The sequence below is a fragment of the Hyperolius riggenbachi genome, chromosome 12 (assembly GCF_040937935.1).
Source record: "Hyperolius riggenbachi isolate aHypRig1 chromosome 12, aHypRig1.pri, whole genome shotgun sequence".
Lineage (NCBI taxonomy): Eukaryota > Metazoa > Chordata > Amphibia > Anura > Hyperoliidae > Hyperolius > Hyperolius riggenbachi.
The window spans coordinates 215,872,111-215,894,549 of NC_090657.1; the positions used below are offsets into that span (position 1 = coordinate 215,872,111).

Sequence of the window (22,439 nt, forward strand, 5' to 3'; positions counted from 1 at the left end):
TGGGTAGTAAAGGCAGGGCAGAGACGGGGTGGTTGGGTAATAAGGGCAGGACAGATAAGGGATGGTTGGGTAGTAAAGGCAGAACAGAGAAGGAATGGGTGGGTAGTAAGGGAAGAACAGATAAGGGATGGGTTGGTAGTAAGGGCAGGAAAGAGAAGGGATGGGTCGGTATTAAGGGCAGGAGAGAGAAGGGATTGGTGGATAGTAAGGGCAGGACAGAGAACGGATGGGTGGGTAGTAAGGGCTAGACAGAGAAGGAATGGGTGGGTAGTAAGAGCAAGACAAAAAAGGGATGGGTGGGTAGTAAGGGCAGGGCAGAAAAGGGATGGATGGGCAGTAAAGGCAGGGCAGAGATGTGGTGGTGGGTAGTTAGGGCAGGGCAGAGAAGATATGGGTGGGTAGTTAGGGCATGAGAAATAAGGGAGGGGAGGATAGTAAGGGCAGGACAGAGAAGGGATAGGTGGGTAGTAAGGGCAGTGCAGATAGGGGATAGGGGGTAGTGAGGGCAGGACAGAGAAGGGATTGGTGGATAATAACGGCAGGGCAGAAAAGGGGAAGGTGGGTAGTAAGGACAGGACAGAGAAGGGATGGGTGGGTAGTAAGTGCAGGACAGAGAATGGATGGATGGGCAGTAAAGGCAGGGCAGAGAAGGGATGGATGGGCAGTAAAGGCAGGGCAGAGAAGGGATGGATGGGCAGTAAAGGAAGGGCAGAAATGTGGTAGTGGGTAGTAAGGGCAGGGCAGAGAAGAGATGGGTGGGTAGTTAGGGCAGGAGAAAGAAGGGAGGGGAGATAGTGAGGGCAGGGTGAGAGAAGGCATGGGTGAGTAGTAAGGGCAGGACAGAGAAGGGATAGGTGGGTAGTAAGGGCAGGGAAGAGAAGGGATGGGGGGGGGGGGTAGTGAGGGCAGGACAGAGAAGGGATGGGTGGATAGTAAGGGCAGGACAGAGAAGGGATCGGTGGGTAGTAAGGGCAGGACAGAGAAGGGATGGATGGGCAGTAAGGGCAGGGCAGAGAAGGGATGGATGGGCAGTAAAGGCAGGGCAGAGATGCGGTGGTGGGTGAGGCGGACGAGCCGTGAGAAACTAGAACGCAATCGGTTTACTGCACCGATTGTCGTTGCATTGCCCGCCATAGATTGTCTGTCTGTGGCTATCTGCAGTCAAGCCTGGGGTCCCTGTTGTCTTCATAGGTGGAAGCACAGTTCTTTTCATGAGAGCAAGTATGCTCACTGAAAAGGTCCATGTGGTTAATTAAGATGAACAAAAGAGTTCCCTTCCTGGCCAGTGACTTGTTAATTAGCCAGAGGTGTGAAACACCAAAAGTCCATTCATCCAGAGGAAGCTTCCCCAGCCAGGGCTCAGACTTGCCAGAGCCATGGATCCAGTTTAGGAATGCATGGAGTTATGATTTTTCGCCGGTTTAAGGAATACCGTTCATAGGAGAGATGTGAAAGTTATCTCATTCTGTTGGTCCGGATCTGGTGAATATTTTGATATTAAATTGAGGCCCCTGACATACCCAGAACCCGAGGTATTCCGCTACTTCGTAACCGGGCATGCAAAAGCACCCAAGTTTGATGTCATATGAACTGTCATATTCTGAGGAACATCTGTGGCCATTAAGTGTGTGCGGGTAGCGTAAGCCGAGATATGGAAAATGTCATATTTGGTGCTCACCAGGCACCCACCCAGGGAGTTAACCACACCCTGTCCAGCCCCTGGGCTGGACCTGAGACTGCACCCAAAGATGGGGATCAGTCAAAAGTGTTTGCGAGGGACTCCTCCTTTATTCCTCCAAATTCCACCTTCATGGGAGCATGCTGCCACTCTGAGGAACAGTGGTGGCCATCTTGTCTGAACTTTGCTCCTGAACTGAACTGAGCTGAAACCAAGAACTTTTATGAGTTTTCCCAGAAGGACATATTTCCACGAACCTAAGTATTTTCTCCCTTTTATTTTCATACTGTGCTATTATTTGTCTCTATAATTGTTGATTTTAACGATTTTCTGTATATATTAATTATTCATATTGCATATTTAATAAACGACGCTACCGTCATTTATTTATTCAGCTACCCTGCTATTCAGCCGCACAAACTGAACCCTGGTTTCTGAAGAGTCGCTACTATTGTTGCTAGCTAGACAGAATAGAGTGTGTTTAACCGTTTTATTTGCAGGTCTAGAATAAGTCAGTGGGCTCCTCTGTCCCATGGTAACAGAGGTGATGGCAGTTATACCCTGAAATAGTGTGTAAATTGTATTACCGTAACTCACAGGCTCCCTTCTACTCGGTCTGTTGCCAAAATTCCAGCGGTTTCTGCACACCGATTGCGACCACAGCTTGCATGGTCTGTGTGCTGAAACCGATTGGGAGGCATTTTGCGGTCCTGCCACTAGGGGCCCTGTGACAGTGGGTAGTAAGGGCAGGACAGAGAAGAGATTGGTGGGTAGTTAGGGCAGGAGAAAGAAGCGAGGGGGGATATTAAGGGCAGGGGAGAGAAGGCATGGGTGGGTAGTAAGTGCAGGACAGAGAAGGGATGGATGGGTAGTAAGGGCAGGACAGAGAAGGGAATGGGTGGGTAGTAAGGGCAGGACAAAGAAGGGATGGGTGGGTAATGAGGGCAGGACAAAGAAGGGATGGGTGGGTAATGAGGGCAGGACAGAGAAGGGATGGGTGGATAGTAAGGGTAGGACAGAGAAAGAATGGGTGGCTAGTAAGGGCAGAACAGAGAAGGGATTGGTGGATAGTAAGGGCAGGGCAGAAACGGGGTGAGTGGGTAGTAAGGACAGGACAGAGAAGGGATGGGTGGGTAGTAAGAGTAGAAGAGAAAGAAGGGATGGGTGGGTAGTAAGGGCAGGACACAGAAGGGGTGGGTGGATAGTAAGGGCCCATACACACTAAGGCGATTAGCGGGCGATTCCCACTAATCACCAAAGCGCTAGCATTTTTTAAAACCGCTAGTGCTTTCACCCTATGGCAGTGTTCTCACTGCCTCGATTGGCGCCGATCGCGGGCGTTTTGCGATTAGCGCCAATCGCAAACGCATTACCTGCAGCAGTTTTGAGGCAATTCTGGAGCGATCGCGGTACAGTGCTATTAAAGTGCAGACCGCGATCGCTCTGAAAATGCGGAATAGTCCAGTTTCGCTGAAAGATCACCCGCGCAAAATGCTAGTGCTAATCGCTAGCGTTTGGCGATCTGCAGGCGTGAATGAGCCCTCAGGGCAGGAGAGAGAAGGAATGGGTGGGTAGTAAGGGCAGGAGAGAGAAGGAATGGGTGGGTAGTAAGGGCAGGACAGAGAAGGAATGGATGGGTAGTAAGGGCAGGACAGAGAAGGGATGGGTGGGTAGTAAGGGCAGGACAGAGAAGGGATGGGTTGGTAGTAAGGGCAGGACAAATAAGGGATGGGTGTGTAGTAAGGGCAGGACAGAGAAGGGATGGGCGGATAGTAAGGGCAGGACAGAGAAGGGATGGGCGGATAGTAAGGGCAGGACCAAGAAGGGATGGGCGGATAGTAAGGGCAGGACAAAAAAGGGATGGGCGGATAGTAAGGGCAGGACCAAGAAGGGGTGGGCGGATAGTAAGGGCAGGACAAAGAAGGGATGGGCGGATAGTAAGGGCAGGACAAAGAAGGGATGGGCGGATAGTAAGGGCAGGACAGAGAAAGAATGGGCGGCTAGTAAGGGCAGGACAGAGAAGGGGTTGTTGGATAGTAAGGGCAGGACAAAGAAGGGATTGGTGGATAGTACAGGCAGGGCAGAGACTGGGTGGGTGGGTAGTAAAGGCAGGACAGAGAAGGGATGGGTGGGTAGTAAGGGCAGGAGAGAGAAGGGATGGGTGGGTAGTAAGGGCAGGACTAAGAAGGGATGTGTGGGTAGTGAGGGTAAGAGAGAGAAGGGATGGGTGGGTAGCAAGGGCAGGGGAGAGAAGGAATGAGTGGAAATTAAGGGCAGGAGAGAGAAGGGACGGTGGGTAGTAAGGGCAGGAGAGAGAAGGAATGAGTGGATAGTAAAGGCAGGACAGTAAAGGGCTAGGTGGATAGTAAGAGGAGGACATATAAGGGATAAGTGGGTAGTAAGGGCAGGGGAGAGAAGGGATAGGTGGATAGTAAAAGGAGGACATATAAGGGATAAGTGGGTAGTAAGAGCAGGACAGAGAAGGGATGGGTGGGTAGTAAGCGCAGGAGAGACAAGGGGTGGGTGGATAGTAAGAGACCTTTTATTGCCTTTTAGCGGATCCTGAGGATGAAGACGACAACAGCCAGATTCTGTTAGATACATGACCTCTGGTGCTGAATCATCTCGCCATCATGGCAGACAGGAAAGTCGCACCTGAGCTCACTATTGTGACATCATGTGTGGTCTGACAAGTGAAGACATAATCGGTTTTACAAGCCGCTTATTTGTGGTTTTACTGAAGGAAAACAGTGCGGGTGACACCGTAATCTCCTATCACCATCATGGCTGTACATCTGGCTGGATTATTATGTGTATAAACATCTCTCACCTCCACAGCAGCCAAGAGGACCACATCTGTGCTTGTGCTGCTGGTGATGTCTGGCCTCTACATCCTGCACCTCATCTGTGCTTGTGCTGCCAGTGATGTCTGGCCTCTACATCCTGCACCTCCTCATCTGTGCTTGTGCTGGTGATGTCTGGCCTCTACATCCTGCACCTCATCTGTGCTTGTGCTGCCAGTGATGTCTGGCCTCTACATCCTGCACCTCCTCATCTGTGCTTGTGCTGGTGATGTCTGGCCTCTAGATCCTGCACCTCCTCATCTGTGCTTGTGCTGCTGGTGATGTCTGGCCTCTACATCCTGCACCTCCTCATCTGTGCTTGTGCTGCTGGTGATGTCTGGCCTCTACATCCTGCACCTCATCTGTGCTTGTGCTGCCAGTGATGTCTGGCCTCTACATCCTGCACCTCCTCATCTGTGCTTGTGCTGCTGGTGATGTCTGGCCTCTACATCATGCACCTCCTCATCTGTGCATGTGCTGCCAGTGATGCCTGGCCTCTACATCCTGCACCTCCACAAATGTGCTTGTGCTGCAGGTGATGTCTGGCCTCTAGATCCTGCACCTTCTCATCTGTGCTTGTGCTGCTGGTGATGTATGGCCTCTACATCCTGCACTTCCTCATCTGTGCATGTGCTGCCAGTGATGCCTGGCCTCTACATCCTGCACCTCCTCATCTGTGCTTGTGCTGCCGGTGATGTCTGGCCTCTACATCCTGCACCTCCTCAAATGTGCTTGTGCTGCAGGTGATGTCTGGCCTCTACATCTTGCACCTCCTCATCTGTGCTTGTGCTGCCAGTGATGCCTGGCCTCTACATCCTGCACCTCCTCATCTGTGCTTGTGCTGCCGGTGATGTCTGGCCTCTAGATCCTGCACCTTCTCATCTGTGCTTGTGCTGCCGGTGATGTCTGGCCTCTACATCCTGCACCTCCTCAAATGTGCTTGTGCTGCAGGTGATGTCTGGCCTCTACATCCTGCACCTCCTCAAATGTGCTTGTGCTGCAGGTGATGTCTGGCCTCTACATCTTGCACCTCCTCATCTGTGCTTGTGCTGCCAGTGATGTCTGGCCTCTACATCCTGCACCTCCTCATCTGTGCTTGTGCTGCCAGTGATGTCTGGCCTCTACATCCTGCACCTCCACATCTATGCTCGTGCTGCCAGTGATGTCTGGCCTCTACATCCTGCACTTCCACATCTGTGCTTATGCTGCCAGTGATGCCTGGCCTCTACATCCTGCATCCCCACATCTGTGCTTTTGCTGCTGGTGATGTCTGGCCTCTACATCGTGCACCTCCACGATCTCCTCACTGGCTGCAGCTGAGAGGTCCACAGCTATGAAGGCTGCCATTACAGGGCTATGGAGGTTGCCATTACAGAGCTATGGAGGGTGCATTACAGGGCTATGGAGGATGCATTACAGAGCTATGGAGGCTGCATTACAGAGCTATGGAGGCTGCATTACAGGGCAGAGCTATGGAGGCTGCATTACAGGGCAGAGCTATGGAGGCTGCATTACAGGGCAGAGCTATGGAGGCTGCATTACAGGGCAGAGCTATGGAGGCTGCATTACAGGGCAGAGCTATGGAGGCTGCATTACAGGGCTATGGAGGCTGCATTACAGGGCTATGGAGCCTGCATTACACGGCTATGGAGGTTGCCATTACAGGGCTATGGAGGCTGCCATTACAGAGCTATGGAGGCTGCCATTACAGAGCTATGGAGGCTGCCATTACAGAGCTATGGAGGCTGCATTACAGGGCTATGGAGGCTGCCATTACAGAGCTATGGAGGATGCATTACAGAGCTATGGAGGCTGCATTACAGGGCTATGGAGGCTGCATTACAGGGCTATGGAGGCTGCCATTACAGAGCTATGGAGGCTGCCATTACACGGCTATGGAGGTTGTCAATACACAGCTATGGAGGCTGCCATTACAGGGCTATGGAGGCTGCATTACAGAGCTATGGAGGCTGCCATTACAGCGCTATGGAGGCTGCATTACAGCGCTATGGAGGCTGCATTACAGCGCTATGGAGGCTGCATTACAGCGCTATGGAGGCTGCATTACAGCGCTATGGAGGCTGCATTACAGAGCTATGAAGGCTGCATTACATGGCTATGGAGGCTGCGATTACAGAGCTATAGTGGCTATCAATTTGACCCCCTCACTCACCTTTTCTCTGTTGCCAGGTGACAGGCTGCGATACAGCTTCCTCCCTTGTTTACCGGCGTTCCATATGGTGAAAGCTGGCCAGTGGCAGAGGACTCGCTCCTCCAGGAACCTCACGCGGTGCTCCCAGATGGTCTCCCTGGAAGATAGAAGCAGACATAAGATGGCCTGTCACACAAATTGGGGGGGGGGGGGGGGCTGTACACCGGATACCTAAAACTCACTCTGCAAAGGCACTCTAAATAATCACAAAAATTGAAAGTCACAGCTTATATATACACATGCAGATTCGGGGGATTTATCACTCACAGGTGATAGCAGTAAAGAGAATTGCTCAGGCAAGAGAAATCGGGAACCTATTTATAAAGTGGTGATAAGTCAGTGATAAGTAGTTATTACTGACTTATTGCTGTCATTATCACTCCTGGTTGTCACACTGGCTGGATGGGGCACTAATCAAACCTTATGCTAGGTACACACTATGAGATTTTCTGGCAGATCGATTATTTCCAACATGTCCGATCTGATTTCCGATCAATTTCTGAAACATTAACAGAAAAATCTAACAGAAAATTGTATGGTGTTTACTAGGCATTGGGTAGGCATAGGGTGGCATGATAACACAATCAAGTAACACATCCCTTACCGTTTTTAAAATAAACAATGCTACTGTAGATAAAACTCATACATTTTATTTGCCCATTTGTCCCAGCTATCACAACATTTAAGTGATGTTTCTTGATCAATGTATGGTAACAGTATATTATTTGGAAATAAAAGTACTGTGTATGTTTTGTGATGTTGCACTGTACCCCATCAATAATTACAAACCCTTATTTGCAAAAGTAACAATTACATACCCTAATGACATACATATTTTTAAAAAAAATGCATGCATTTTTTTTAAATACTGTTACTTTGGCTTTTTTGTTTTATAAGTGTATTATTGTGGTAACTATGAAAAGGAAGGGGGGGTGATGTATAGGGGATGTATTTTGTAATGTAAAAATATAGGGAATGTATTTTGTAATGTGTTTTTATTTACATGTTACTTTTTTGTCCACTAGATGGCTCTACACACTTTATCTTGTGTTCACAGGGAGTGTGTAAATGCTTTTACATAACTTTTTACATTCATTTTAATAAATGAACATTGCTTCTGGCTGAAGCCAAGAAGGTTTATTCAAAGACACTGATTGGCTCAGGCAACACATGTTCCTGTTCACCAATCACTGACTAGTAAGCTGTGTCGGAAATTTTCGCTTGTGCACGGCAACAGCAGATACAAATGATGCCTTACAACAATCCGTTTGCAGCTAAAAGGTCAAACAGGATATTTTAATGCACACACTTTGCGAGGAGTGGGTAATCTAGGCAGTGGAAATCTGAGAATTGACAGGTTTTGGACTAGTCCATCTTCTCATGGGTGATTCTCAGGCATTTGTTTATATACAAAACCACTTACTGAACAGCGGACTGATAAGTCATGGGCAAACGAGTAGGGAAGCTGGCCAGCATCTTTATATACAGTAGATCTTTTCCAGGAAGTGATTTTATAAAGAATAAATTAGATATTGAGAATATGCCATGAGGAGATGGACTAGTCCAAAATGTCAGCTTTTTTTATAATCTACTGCAAGTGAGAGCAACATAAGAAACAAAAATATAATACATTTTTACTCTTGGAAAATTGTAATTTTATATGTATGCATTTTAAATTGTACAATTTTTCATGTTGGTGGTCCTTAATTCTGTGGGCGCTGTCCACTTCTCTGCCATGTACTCTGAACTGTTCTGCACTACAAAGGGCTTTATTGAAGACAATGTTACTGAAATAAAAGGTAATAAATTACCTTTAGCTGTTCCGAAATATCCATAAACAATAAATATACTGCAGAAGAAAAAAAGGGGGGGGGGGGGGGAGTGACTCTTAAAGAGACTCTGAAGCCTTCCTAAAATCATGTTTTTTATTTGAAAAATCTTTTTAGCATGATTGCAGTACCTAAAACGCCGCATCCCTGCGGCTGAAAACTCAATGGGGAGGTCATTCTGATGACAGTTTGCTGGTGTGTACAGTCTGTCGTTAGGCTGATAAGGCTGGTTTTGACTGATCCGATTGGTGGAACGGTCAAAACAAGCCTTATCAGCCTGACGACAGACTGTACACACCGGCAAACTGTCGCCAGAACGACTGCCCTGCGGGCGGGTCTGACGACTGGCAGCTGGTTACAGTCCGACTTGTGTACGAAGCTTAACGTAGCTACACTGATTAAGAATCAATCTCACATGCTGTTGTGCAAATGGAATAGACAATGGGTGGCTGATGTTTTGATCATTTTTGAATGCTGGCAGGGCTTTCACTCTTGTGGGAGCATGAGACGGAGTCCACAACCCACACAAGTGGCTCAGGTAGTGCAGCCCATCTAGGATGGCACATCAATGCAAACTGGGGCAAGAAGGTTTGCTGTGTCTGTCAATGTAGTGTCCAGAACATGGAGGCACTACCAGGAGACAGGCCAGTACATTAGGAAACGTGGAGGAGGCTGTAGGATGGGCAACAACCCAGCAGCAGGACTGCTACCTCTACCTATGTGCAAGGAGGAGCACTGCCAGAGCCCTGCAAAAATGTGTCCAGCGGGCAACAAATGCGCACGTGTCTGCTCAAATGGTCAGAAAGGACTCCCTAAGGGGGGTATGAGGGCCCGACGTCCACAGGTGGGGATTGTGCTTACAGCCCAACACTATGTAGGACCTTTGGCATTTGCCATAGAGCCTAGGTTCTCAACATGTGATACGCGTACCCCAGGGGGCAGGGCCGGTTTAATCAACAATGGGGCCCCAGGGCTAAATAAACCTGGGGGGCCCCCCCAACATATACCCCGGAACAAAAATCGGCATTAGGGGACCTTTTTTGCAGCTGGTATAGTCAGGGTGTGAAGTCCCAATCGGTCGGAGCTCCACATTCTGGCTATCCCAGCCTGCATGGGGGACAAGGGGTTAAAAAGTTTCAGGAGGGGGGACCCCACATAATTTAAAAAAAAAAAAAAAATTCCCACACTCTAAACATAAAAAAAATTGGGAAAATAGGAAAAAACGCCATGGATCTTCATGCAGCCATATTGCGGCTGTATAGCGATCCCTGGCCAAAGCGCTGCGGCTGCGTATAAACCCCCTGGAAACCCCGTCAGGAAATGTATTGCTCTTTCTTTTGATACATGTAAAATTACACTACCGTTAGGTTTGCTACTAAAAGTTACATTTACCGCATTTAAAAGTATACTTTTTCCTTTGAAACTTTAAAATCGATTTTCTCAAAAACTATAAGGTCTTTTTGAAAAAAATAGTTTTTTCCTCTTATTCCTAATGATCTCCTTAACATATCCTGCAAATTTAGAGTTTCTAGCATTTAAGGTGGATTTGCTATTAATCATTAAAGTCGGCAGGTTTTTAAATGTGTATTTTTTTTCCTTTGAAACTTTAAAATCGATTTTCTCAAAAACTATAAGGCCGATTTGAAAATTCTTTTTTTCCTCTTGTAGCCACTGGGGGCCCCTACAAGCTCTGGGACCCTGGGGCAGCTGCCTCCTTTGCCTCTATGGAAGCGCCGGCCCTGCCAGGGGGTACTTCTGATGGTTCCAGGGGTACTCGGCCTGATAAACTTAACCAAGAATAACAAATTTAGAGATTTAGAAAATGATAAATCTTATTTAAACAACACCAGATTAGTATTTTAGATAATTAAAAGCAAAGGTAAATGACTGCAAATGGTTTAGAATCAATTATCATGTACTACGATTAACTATATATTTGTCAAGGGGTACTTGTGATAATGTTTACTATGCGAGGGGGTACTTGGTGGGTACATACCAATACAATGTTAAAGGGACTCCGAGCTCTGGCTAAAATAAAAATTTTCACTTACCAGCGGCTTTCTGCAGCCCAGTGCTGGTCGGGACGTCCCACGCCGGCCTCCTGGCACTTCTCCCCACGGCTGTCCATATAGGGCTGTCCGGCGGCTCCCCGGGCGACACTGGCCGAGTGTCGGGGCTCCTTCTTCCGCAAACCTCATCAATGACGTCGCACGCCGGCCGCCTCGCGTCATCACGGCGGCCGGCGTGCGACGTCATTGATGAGGTTTGCGGAAGAAGGAGCCCCGACACTCGGCCAGTGTCGCCCGGGGAGCCGCCGGACAGCCCTATATGGACAGCCGTGGGGAGAAGAGCCAGGAGGCCGGCGTGGGACGCCCCGACCAGCACTGGGCTGCAGAAAGCCGCTGGTAAGTGAAAATTTTTATTTTAGCCAGAGCTCGGAGTCCCTTTAAGAAACACTGCCATAGAGCAACAAGATTGGCAAATTCGCCACTGTCGCCCTGTGCTCTTCACAAATGAAAGCAGGATCACACTGAGCACACGTGACAGAGTCTGGAGACGCCGTGGAGAATGTTTTGCTGACGGCAACATCCTCCAGCATGACTGGTTTGGCAGTGGGTCAGTAATGGTGTGGGGTGGCATTTCTTTGGGAAGCCGCACAGCCCTCCATGCGCTCGCCAGTGGTAGCCTGACTGCCATTAGATACCGAGATGAGATCCTCAGACACCTTGTGGGAACATATGCTGGTGCGGTTGGCCCTGGGTTGTAATGCGAGGCAATGCTAGACCTCATGTGGCTGGAGTGTGTCAGCAGTTCCTACATTGATGTAAATCCAATTGAGCACATCTGAGACATCATGTCTCGCTCCATCCACCAATCCCATGTTGCAGCACAGATCAAATCACATCAAAAATAGCTTTATTGGCATGACCAAGCTTCAATACAGGCATTGCCAAAGCAGGGGGAATGAGAGACATGGGATGGGGTGGGGGTGCAGTGAGTTAGCAGTTTGTGGACATTTGGGGGGGGGGGGGGGGGGGGGGGCGTCCAGAAGATGGTGGATGCTTTAGTCCAGGTCTGGGAGGAGATACCTCAGGAGACCATCTGCCACCTCATCAGGAGCATGCCCAGGCATTGTAGGGAGGTCATACAGGCACATGGAGGCCACACACACTACTGAACCTCATTTTGTCTTGTTTTAAAGGGAACCTAAACTGAGAAGGCGATGGATAGTTCCTTTTAAAATAATACCAGTTGCCTGACTCTCCTGCTGATCATGTGTTTCTAATGCGATCAGCCACAGCCTCTCAACAAGCATGCAGAACAGGTGCTCTGACTGAAGTCAGACTGGATTAGCTGCATGCTTGTTTCAGGTGTGTGATTCAGCCTCTACTGCAGCCAAAGAGATCAGCAGGACTGCCAGGCAACTGGTATTGTTTAAAAGGAAACATCCATATCCCTCTCTAATCTTTGTGTGATTTTGTTGTCTGCACATTCAACTGTGTAAAGAGCAAACTATTTAATAAGAACGTTTCATTCATTCAGATCTAGGATGTCTTAACTGTGTGTTCCCTTTATTTTTTTGAGCAGTGTATATAAAACTACAATTTGGAATGAATCTAGTTTTGACACCATTTATGAACAAGATGTAACTGTTCTCACTTCCATAAAGGTATTCTTTGCCATTCCTGTAATATTAATGATAATGATCCCATCCTCCCGCTTTGATGTTGGCTGCCACCTGTATTCAGGTTACACCGGTACACAGGAGAGGCTGGTTCCCCGTGTACCCAGAATCCTCTGTGCCAGGAACATTTGCTGGCTACCATGTTGCCTGAGGCCTCTTCATGTGATTAGAGCTGAGGGAAAGGAAAGAACGGCGGTTCCCAGAATCAGAGCCAGGACAGGTGCAGCTCAGGCAGGGGAAACTGCGGAGCAGAGGGGAGACGCCTTCCAGCCATTCACGCTACACTGTGAGAATGAGCTCTGTGTCTGGATCCCGGAGAAGATTCACCTCAAACCGACAGCGGGAAAATCACCTGCCTCCCACCTGCACTCCCAGCTTCCGAGCCACAGTGCTGCCAAACACAGCGACCCAAACTGACACGCCAGAGACCACAGTGCTGCCAAACACAGCGACCCAAACTGACACGCCAGAGACCTGCAGACACAGCTTCCGAGCCACAGTGCTGCCAAACACAGCGACCCAAACTGACACACCAGAGACCTGCAGCCACAGCTTCCGAGCCACAGTGCCTGCCAAACACAGCGATCCAAACTGACACGCCAGAGACCTGCACTCCCAGCTTCCGAGCCACAGTGCTGCCAAACACAGCGACCCAAACTGACACGCCAGAGACCTGCAGCCACAGCTTCCGAGCCACAGTGCTGCCAAACACAGCGACCCAAACTGACACGCCAGAGACCTGCAGCCACAGCTTCCGAGCCACAGTGCCTGCCAAACACAGCGACCCAAACTGACACACCAGAGACCTGCACTCCCAGCTACCGAGCCACAGTGCCTGCCAAACACAACGACCCAAACTGACACACCAGAGACATGCAGCCACAGCTTCCGAGCCACAGTGCTGCCAAACACAGCGACCCAAACTGACACGCCAGAGACCTGCAGACACAGCTTCCGAGCCACAGTGCTGCCAAACACAGCGACCCAAACTGACACGCCAGAGACCTGCAGTCACAGCTTCCACACCACAGTGCCTGTCAAACACAGCGATCCAAACTGACACACCAGAGACCTGCAGCCACAGCTTCCGAGCCACAGTGCTGCCAAACACAGCGACCCAAACTGACACGCCAGAGACCTGCAGCCACAGCTTCCGAGCCACAGTGCCTGCCAAACACAGCGACCCAAACTGACACGCCAGAGACCTGCACTCCCAGCTTCCGAGCCACAGTGCCTGCCAAACACAGCGACCCAAACTGACACACTAGATACCTGCAGCCACAGCTTCTGAGCCACAGAACCTGCCAAACACAGCGACCCAAACTGACACGCCAGAGACCTGTAGCCACAGCTTCCGAGCCACAGTGCTGCCAAACACAGCGACCCAAACTGACACGCCATTGACCTGCAGCCACAGCTTCCGAGCCACAGTGCTGCCAAACACAGCGACCCAAACTGACACACCAGAGACCTGCAGCCACAGCTTCCGAGCCACAGTGCTGCCAAACACAGCGACCCAAACTGACACACCAGAGACATGCAGCCACAGCTTCCGAGCCACAGTGCTGCCAAACACAGCGACCCAAACTGACGCACCAGAGACCTGCAGCCACAGTGCTGCCAAACACAGCGACCCAAACTGACATGCCAGAGACATGCAGCCACAGCTTCCGAGCCACAGTGCTGCCAAACACAGCGACCCAAACTGACACGCCAGAGACCTGCAGCCACAGCTTCCGAGCCACAGTGCCTGCCAAACACAGCGACCCAAACTGACACACCAGAGACCTGCACTCCCAGCTTCCGAGCCACAGTGCCTGCCAAACACAACGACCCAAACTGACACGCCAGAGACCTGCAGACACAGCCTCCGAGCCACAGTGCCTGCATAACACAGCGACCCAAACTGACACGCCAGATATCTGCAGCCACAGCCTCCGAGCCACAGTGCCTGCATAACACAGCGACCCAAACTGACACGCCAGAGACCTGCAGCCACAGCTTCTGAGCCACAGAACCTGCCAAACACAGCGACCCAAACTGACACGCCAGAGACCTGTAGCCACAGTGCTGCCAAACACAGCGACCCAAACTGACACGCCAGAGACCTGTAGCCACAGCTTCCGAGCCACAGTGCTGACAAACACAGCGACCCAAACTGACACACCATTGACCTGCAGCCACAGCTTCCGAGCCACAGTGCTGCCAAACACAGCGACCCAAACTGACACGCCAGAGACATGCAGCCACAGCTTCCGAGCCACAGTGCTGCCAAACACAGCGACCCAAACTGACACGCCAGAGACCTGTAGCCACAGCATCTGAGCCACAGAACCTGCCAAACACAGCGACCCAAACTGACACACTAGATACCTGCAGTCACAGCTTCTGAGCCACAGAACCTGCCAAACACAGCGACCCAAACTGACACGCCATAGACCTGTAGCCACAGCTTCCGAGCCACAGTGCTGCCAAACACAGCGACCCAAACTGACACGCCAGAGACCTGTAGCCACAGCTTCCGAGACACAGTGCTGCCAAACACCCCCCCGTGTTACTGATAGCGACCCCCAGTGGCCACACCCTGACCTTCACCTTACCTGACTTTCCCAGCTACTGATTTCTTGTCTTGCCGCTTCGCAATCCTTTCTTCCCCTGAGGCGGCAGAAGTTACATAAGTGGCATCTCGGTGGAGAGAAGAGAAAACAATTAGAGCGGAGCTGCTAATGATTGCAGAAACTTGGCAGCCTCTCCGAGTCATCCGAGATGGGAAACAATCGCTGGAGGACAGGGACAAAACCGATTATACCAAGGAACGTGGATCCAAAGGAAGGACTCCGACATATTCTGATGTATCAGCTCATCTCAGCGGAATCCTAAACCTCAGCAAACGCATCATTCCACAAATGTACTGATCTGACACCACTAATGTGTTCTCCAAATCAGGACTCTGGAATTATGTAAAAATGGTAGAAAGGTGCCAGAATGATGGAGAAGGGCTGGAGTGGAATGGAAGACTCTACGGAGAAGAGAGAATTCCTCAGATGTACTGGAGTTTTTCACCATAGACGGCATAAGCCGTAGCAAAGTAACCCAAAAGCAACCAAACTCCACTGCAATCACTTTCAACAACGAAGCATTTGCAAAGCCATATTCTCCTGTAGAAAGTGTATAAGCTTGTCTCAGATCAGTACATAGTGATGTGTACAGGAGAAGAGTCATGTTATCATAAATGCCAGACTAAGCAGGTGGCTTTGCAGTTTTCATTTAAACTCCTCCAGGGTTGGAGTTGTCTTGATTAAGTTGGGCAAGGCATTCCACAGGGTAGGGACAGCATGACCTATGAAAACTTTTGAAATCCATCTTCTGGCTGTACGACACAGCTGTATATATTTCCCATAGAAGAGCGACAGCTGTTTCCATCATCGGCCAACCAAACTCCTTGTGCAGCATAGAGCGGCCGCAGTACATCGTCAGGACACCTTGCGGATTACACAGCAGCCGCAGTAGACCATCAGGACACGAGTACTGGAGTCCAGCACGTTGGATTCTGTCCATTCTTCCGGCACCATTACCGCCTATTGGGCTTTGGAAAGAAATGGCGCAGATAACAGGACAGGTGACTTGTCAGCGTTCTTTCTCCGTATACTCCCTCCGATGCTCCCTACAAGTGTCACCACCTAGACTGCAGAGTCACCACTGTTGTCTTATATATATATTTGTCACCTTATAGATGTTGTGCAATGTTTGCAGACGTCACAACCAAATAAACAGCCACTAGGCAATTCTATAGGATCAGCTCAAGAGCGCTGCCTTGTGGTCAGACGCTTATCAGAGCCTTATCCCCATCATCTGACGCACCACTGGTCTATCAAGGTTCACTGTCAGGGCTGATGGTGCAGAACTACAAGTACCAGCATGTCCTGCTCTGCTGTGTTGGGGGTTGAAGTACTATACATGGGCAGCGGTGTTCAAAGACACTCGGGCACGGAGAGGGTTACAGAGCGAAGCGATTTTCGCAGAGTCATGTGTTCTGAAGCGCGCATATTCAGCATGTGAAATGGCCCCCAGCGTAATTCTCGCACACTCATAAAAGGATCCGTCAATGATCAGCGACGTCTGACTGCAGAGACTACGTCTCGACTTGTACACAGTTACAGAAGGTGAGGATGTGTGAGATCCTCGTGTCATAACACCTCCATCATCGCTGATGGGACTCCCGGCATCCCTACACATCCCTCCTCTGATATATCATTCAAATCCAACAGAAGCTTCACCATACACAGTACTCATCTCCCTGCTTCTGTAATTGGCCCCTGCTTTTCACAATAGCCTGCAAATTGGCCCCTGCTTTTCACAATAGCCTGCACAGCCCACAAGTCAATATCTGCACAGTGTTTTATATACGGTTGCTCCTACATATAAGATGATCTCTAATGCTGGGACAGTGGTTTGCAAAAGTATTCGACCCCTTTGAAGTTTTCCACATTTTGTCACATTACTGCCACAAACATGAATCAATTTGATTGGAATTCCACTTGAAAGACCAATACAAAGTGGTGTACATGTGAGAAGTGGAACGAAAATCATACATGATTCCAAACATTTAACAAAAAAAAAAAAACTGCAAAGTGGGGTGTGCGTAATTATTCGACCCCCTGAGGCAATACTTTGTAGAACCACCTTTTGCTGCAATTATAGCTGCCAGTCTTTTAGGGTATGTCTCTACCAGCTTTGCGCATCTAGAGACTGAAATCCTTGCCCATTCTTCTTTGCAAACAGTTCCAGCTCAGTCAGATTAGATGGACAGCGTTTATGAACAGCGGTTTTCAGATCTTGCCACAGATTATCGATAGGATTTAGATCTGGACCTTGACTGGGCCATTCTAACACATAGATATGTTTTGTTTTATACCATTCCATTGTTGCCCTGGCTTTATGTTTAGGGTCGTTGTCCTGCTGGAAGGTGAACGTCCACCCCAGTCTCAAGTTTTTTGCAGTCTCCAAGAGGTTTTAATTCTTAAAATTAAGTTAGCCAATAAATGTTATCATCCTGACTCAAAACTTCTTGCTTTTTTGTTAAGGCCCCCTTCACACTGCACGCGTTTCCAGCCGCGTTTTGGAAACGCGTGCAGGTGGCTGACACGCACGACATCAGACATTGCATAGAGTGCAATGTCTGATGTTCACACTGCATGCGTTCCGGACCTGTGCGGTCCGGGAACGCATGCTGCACGCATTTTTTGTAAAAACGCATGGCTGTCCCATTCACTTTTCAGTGATGGGATCAGCCACGCAACGCATACGAACGCGGATGGCGTGCGTTCGTACGCGTTGCGGTCCGCATGCGTTACGGTCTGCGTTCTGCAGTCTGAACGGGGCCTTACGCTGATACAAATCCTGCAATAAATTTGAAGTGTGTCTACTTCCTGCGTTCATGGAAGCAGACATATTGTTAACATCCTGTGTTTACAAATTAGCTGTTCTGCCAGGGCAGTCAACTGACACAGCTGAGAGATTAAATTACAACTTTAGTTACAGATGAGGGGGGATTAAGACAGGCTAAACTCTCTAAGTACATACAGGGTGCATTTCTCTAGGTTTCCTTTTAAAATAATACCAGTTGCCTGACTCTCCTGCTGATCCAGTGTCTCTAATACTTTTTAGCCACAGCCCCTCAACAAGCATGCAGATCAGGTGCTCTGACTGAAGTCAGACTGGATTAGCTGCATGCTTGTTTCAGGTGTGTGATTCAGGAGAGTCAGGCAACTAGTATTGTTTAACCTCTTGCCGACCGCGTCACGCCGATGGGCGTGGCCGCGGCGGCAGCCCCAGGACCGCCTAACGCCGATTGGCGTAAAGTCCTGGGGCTCTGTTTTGCAGGAGATTGCGCGCAGGCTGCGCGCGCATCTCCTGCTTGGAGCTCCGCCCCGCCTTCAGTCTCCAAGCAGCTATTGCCGCTCGGGAGACTGTTAGACGGCGTGATCGCCGTCTATTTATATAGTGCAGCGCTGCGATCAGCAGATGGGGGACAAGAGAGCGATCAGCTCTCGTAGGGTGAAGCCTATGAGAGCTGATCGCCATGATTGGCTGGCTGGCTGGGGGGGGGGGGGGGGGGGGGAGGGAGGGAAGGGTGTTAAAGGAACAGTTGTTTTCGTTTTTTTAAATCACGAACTAAAATATTTATTATAAAAAAATAAACTTGGGGGGAGCGATCAGACCCCACCAACAGAGAACTCTGTTGGTGGGGAGAAAAGGGGGGGGAAATCACTTGTGTGCTATGTTGTGCGGCCCTGCAGCTTGGCCTTAAAGCTGCAGTGGCCTTTTTTTTACTAAACATGTCCTGGTCACTAGGGGGGTTTAGCCCTGCAGTCCTCAAGAGGCTAAAAGGAAACATCCATATCCCTCTCAGTTTAGGTTCCCTTTAAATAGGACAACAGGGTCAGGATGGAAGGTAATTTTCCGCACAGACCTCTATCCACAGATAGCGCAGGTTGCTCAGACCTCAGAAGACCAAAAAGTGAAGGTAGATCCGCACGTCAGTGAAAAAATAGCTTTATTTCAATCCAGTGAAAAATCAGGCATAAAACTCCTTATACCAACATGATTTTTCACCTGACTGAAATAAAGGTATTTTTTCACTGACGTGCGGATCAACCTTCACTTTTTGGACTACGGGATCACTCACACATTCACACTACACAATGCATGCAGGAATGTGAGTTTCTGCATGCGTTTGCATCACAGATGAATATAACACAGAGGTTGGCAGCCGTGACGCGGTTGAACCCAGCGAGAAAACGTGTGCATCGTGTAATAGGATATTCCCAGTCATGTTACATCACAAAGGTGTGGGAAGCCAGCCATGCAGGGATCGCACACTATGTGCAGCATCACAGGGACGCACACAGTGTGAATCAGGAAGCAGTGCTGGTAGTGAGGCCCAGAGCGGTACAAATCCTGATCACACTATAATAGCGGAGGCCTGGAGCGCAGCGCTCGCACCTCTGGAGTATGGAAGGACACAGCTAAGGAAAACACGTCAGTCCTCGGTCTCTCTGCCGGCTGCAGGATGTTGTGTTTGGCACTCGCCGAGTGTCTCATGTGATGCCGGCACAGATGGGGCTGCAGGACGAGGCGCTTACAGAAGGTGTAAAGTGTGCTGCACGCCTCTGACCGGAACTGTGAACGCTGGCGGTCTGTGCTGTGTGAGGGTGGGCTGCTGTCCTCCTCCCGCTGACAGCAAGTGTACTCTCTACCACTTCTATTACATACGTCTATGTTATGTATTGTCATGTATAGCAACGTCTGCAGATTAAGTATGTTTCTTCCATTGTAAAGCCCCATGGAAACTGATAATGCTATATAAATCCTCATCAATAACAAACATACATACAATATAATAAACATGTAGCGTATTTTTTTGGCATGTAAAACCAGGTCCGGGCCGAGGCAGAGGCAGGAGAGGCTCCAGCCTCAGGGCGCAGTGTAGGAGGGGCACACGAGAAAAATAAGACAAGGTGATACATGGCAGTGACTGCAACCCAGATAATTAGTGAATAAGGCCCTTTCACACTGAGGTATTTTTACTGCACCCCACCACCGTGCAATCAAAGTCTATGGAGACTTTCATACTGCGACGTTACGGCGCGATGGGAGTGATGTTTTCACCACAACGCAGAGCCAGAACTACGCTAACGCATGGATTCTGCAGCGAGGTGAGTCAGCCCATAAGTCAGGTTAGTCTATGGTGATGCGTAGATCTTTAAAAAAAACACAGATACAACGTTGCAATGCGCATGCGCATATTAACAATACATTCATGTGCACTTCCTCATACCCGAAGCAGGAAGTGACGGCCAGCGGGCGCCTCGCGCGTCACTTACTGCTTGGCTGGTGGCCAGACAAGGAACCCTGTTTTTGGCGGTGCAGTGCGTCGGGCACGACGCACCGCATCACTGACGCTGGTTTCCAGTGTGAAACCAGCCTACGGTGTTGGAGGTGGTTAGGGGCCCTTGGGAGCCTCTTGGTCAAATAACAATCAGTGTGTGACTGCTGGGGTGGTGGGGGGGGGGGGCACTTTGGTGTCTCAATTTTGGGTGCTGGAGGACCTTGTCCCGGCTCTGTAGAAGACACACTTTTTACGGGGAAAAATACGGTGAGAAAAAGTTAGTGTGTCTTACATGCCAAATACAGGGAGTCCCCGACTTAAGAACACCACTCGATACAAACCGCCGACATGCCATGATGTCAGGGATGATGCGATCAGCAGAAGCCAGCACTAGGGGAACAGTGCTGCTGCTGCTTTACATTATTCAGGGGGAAAGGAGGACACATGGGGGGCAGAAGGGGAGACATGGGGGACAGAATGGGGGAGGCAGGACACATGGGGGAACAGAAGGGGACACATAGGGGGGGGCTGGACCCATGGGGGACACAATATTTGGGAGAGAACATCTACAAGGCGCTCCTGGACACATTGACACATAAGGTTTAGTATCTTTGCCCTCTAGATGCAAGGCTGGAGCTAGAATCGAGTCAGAGGGGGCAATTCCCCAGGGCCCCAGAGACTGTAAGGCCCCCACCAAGGAGTCCACCCAACTTAACGGTTTTTCCCCAGGGCCCCTCATGCTGCTTTCTGGTAGAAGGAGGGGGGTGGGGGGAAGAGATGTAATTACAGTTGTGGTTACAGATGAGGGGGGATAGCAGACAGGCTAAACTCGCTAAATGCATACAGGGTGCATTTCCCTATCTTTTCCTTCTGTCCTGTGCAGGAGTACAGGTCCACTTTAGGAGCTGCTACCTGACCAATTACCATTGTAAACACTTGCTGCAATTTTCTTGCACCAGTTTTGGTTACTCTGTACACAGAAGTCAGGATGGCAGAATGGCGGCAGAACTCACTCGGATATGGAGTGTGTGGCGGCGTGCTGGTGGTAGCGGTACTGCAGGAGACATTCATCCACACGATGGACTCCGCCACCCTTCCGGAGGTGCTCGTAGAAGAACAGCAGGTCTTCCGGAGTCCCCTGAGAAAACAAAGAATATAAGATGCCATAACATAACTTGAATCTGTCGTCTGTTATAAATGTCATTAGGATCAATGTGAGCCATCGTATCGCTGTGTGTAACTCTGTAATGTCTGTTAACATTGACATCCAGGGGTCCTGTTCATTCTCCTAACCTTCTCATACAAATGCACAAACTCCATACACTGCCTCGCTAGCTTGCAGATAACAAGAATCCCAAAAATGTATGCTCTTCACTAGTAACCTTCCAATCCATCCTCCATTCTGAGCACCTCCCCTTGCTCTCACATCCAGGGCTTTTCACAAGCTTCACTCCTCCTCTGGAACTCTCTCACACACCTTGTCCACCATGCTCTCAGCCATGTAACCTAAATCCTTAGAGAGACTCAGAGATGAGTCATCCTGCTGTTTTTATTTACCTGGGGCTTCCTCCAGCCCCATAAGCATGGCTGAGTCCCTTGCCGTCCTCCCGCAGTCCTCCGTTCAGCCACAATCAACTCCCAGTATGCGGCTCAATCGGACTAAGTCTGACTGAGTGACGTCAGTCGAGGCCGCCTGCGCTTGCGCAGAAGGTCCGCCGCTGAGCCGATTACTGGGGAAGAATGTGGCTGAACGAAGGCGCTGAGGAGGACGGCAAGGGACACATCCATGCTTATGGGGCTGGAGGAAGCCCCGGGGAAGTAAAAACAGAGCAAGGAAGACTCAGCTGTGAGTCTCTTTAAAGTGGACCTGAACTCAGAACCTCCTCTCTGCTCTAAAAGATATGCAACAGCATAATAACCTGTAAACAAAAAAAACATTTCTTTGTTACAAATGACACAAATCCTAAAATAAATCTGCACTGTTTCTACTTCCTGATTCATGGAAGCCGACATTTTGTTAACCTCCTGTGCTTTCAAATGGTCTTATCTGCCATCTCTGCCATAGGCAGTCATGTGACACAGGGGAGAGCTCATATTACAACGTGTGCAGGGTGCATTTCTCTATCTATATTTTAATTATTTATATTGCTTTTATAATAAACGACACTAACGTCATTTATTTGTTCGGCTACACCTATTATTCAGCAACACAAAACTGAACTCTGGCTTCTGAAGAGTCGCTACTATTGTTGATAGCATGATAAAATAGAGTGTGTTTAACGGTTTTCTATTTGCAGGTCT

At 49.4% G+C, this 22,439-nt stretch overlaps 1 protein-coding gene across 5 annotated transcripts in view; it reads right to left on the reverse strand.

Moving 5' to 3' along the window:
• B3GNTL1 (UDP-GlcNAc:betaGal beta-1,3-N-acetylglucosaminyltransferase like 1) overlaps positions 1-22,439 on the reverse strand; it is a 928,550-nt gene that overhangs the window by 62,114 nt on the left and 843,997 nt on the right. For all 5 annotated transcript variants that reach the window (XM_068262529.1, XM_068262527.1, XM_068262525.1 and 2 more), the window contains 2 exons: positions 21,152-21,276; positions 6,695-6,830 (listed from right to left, as the gene is read on the reverse strand). In XM_068262529.1, the coding sequence (XP_068118630.1) occupies positions 6,695-6,830; positions 21,152-21,276 (261 nt within the window). The remainder of the gene's footprint in view (positions 1-6,694; positions 6,831-21,151; positions 21,277-22,439) is intronic.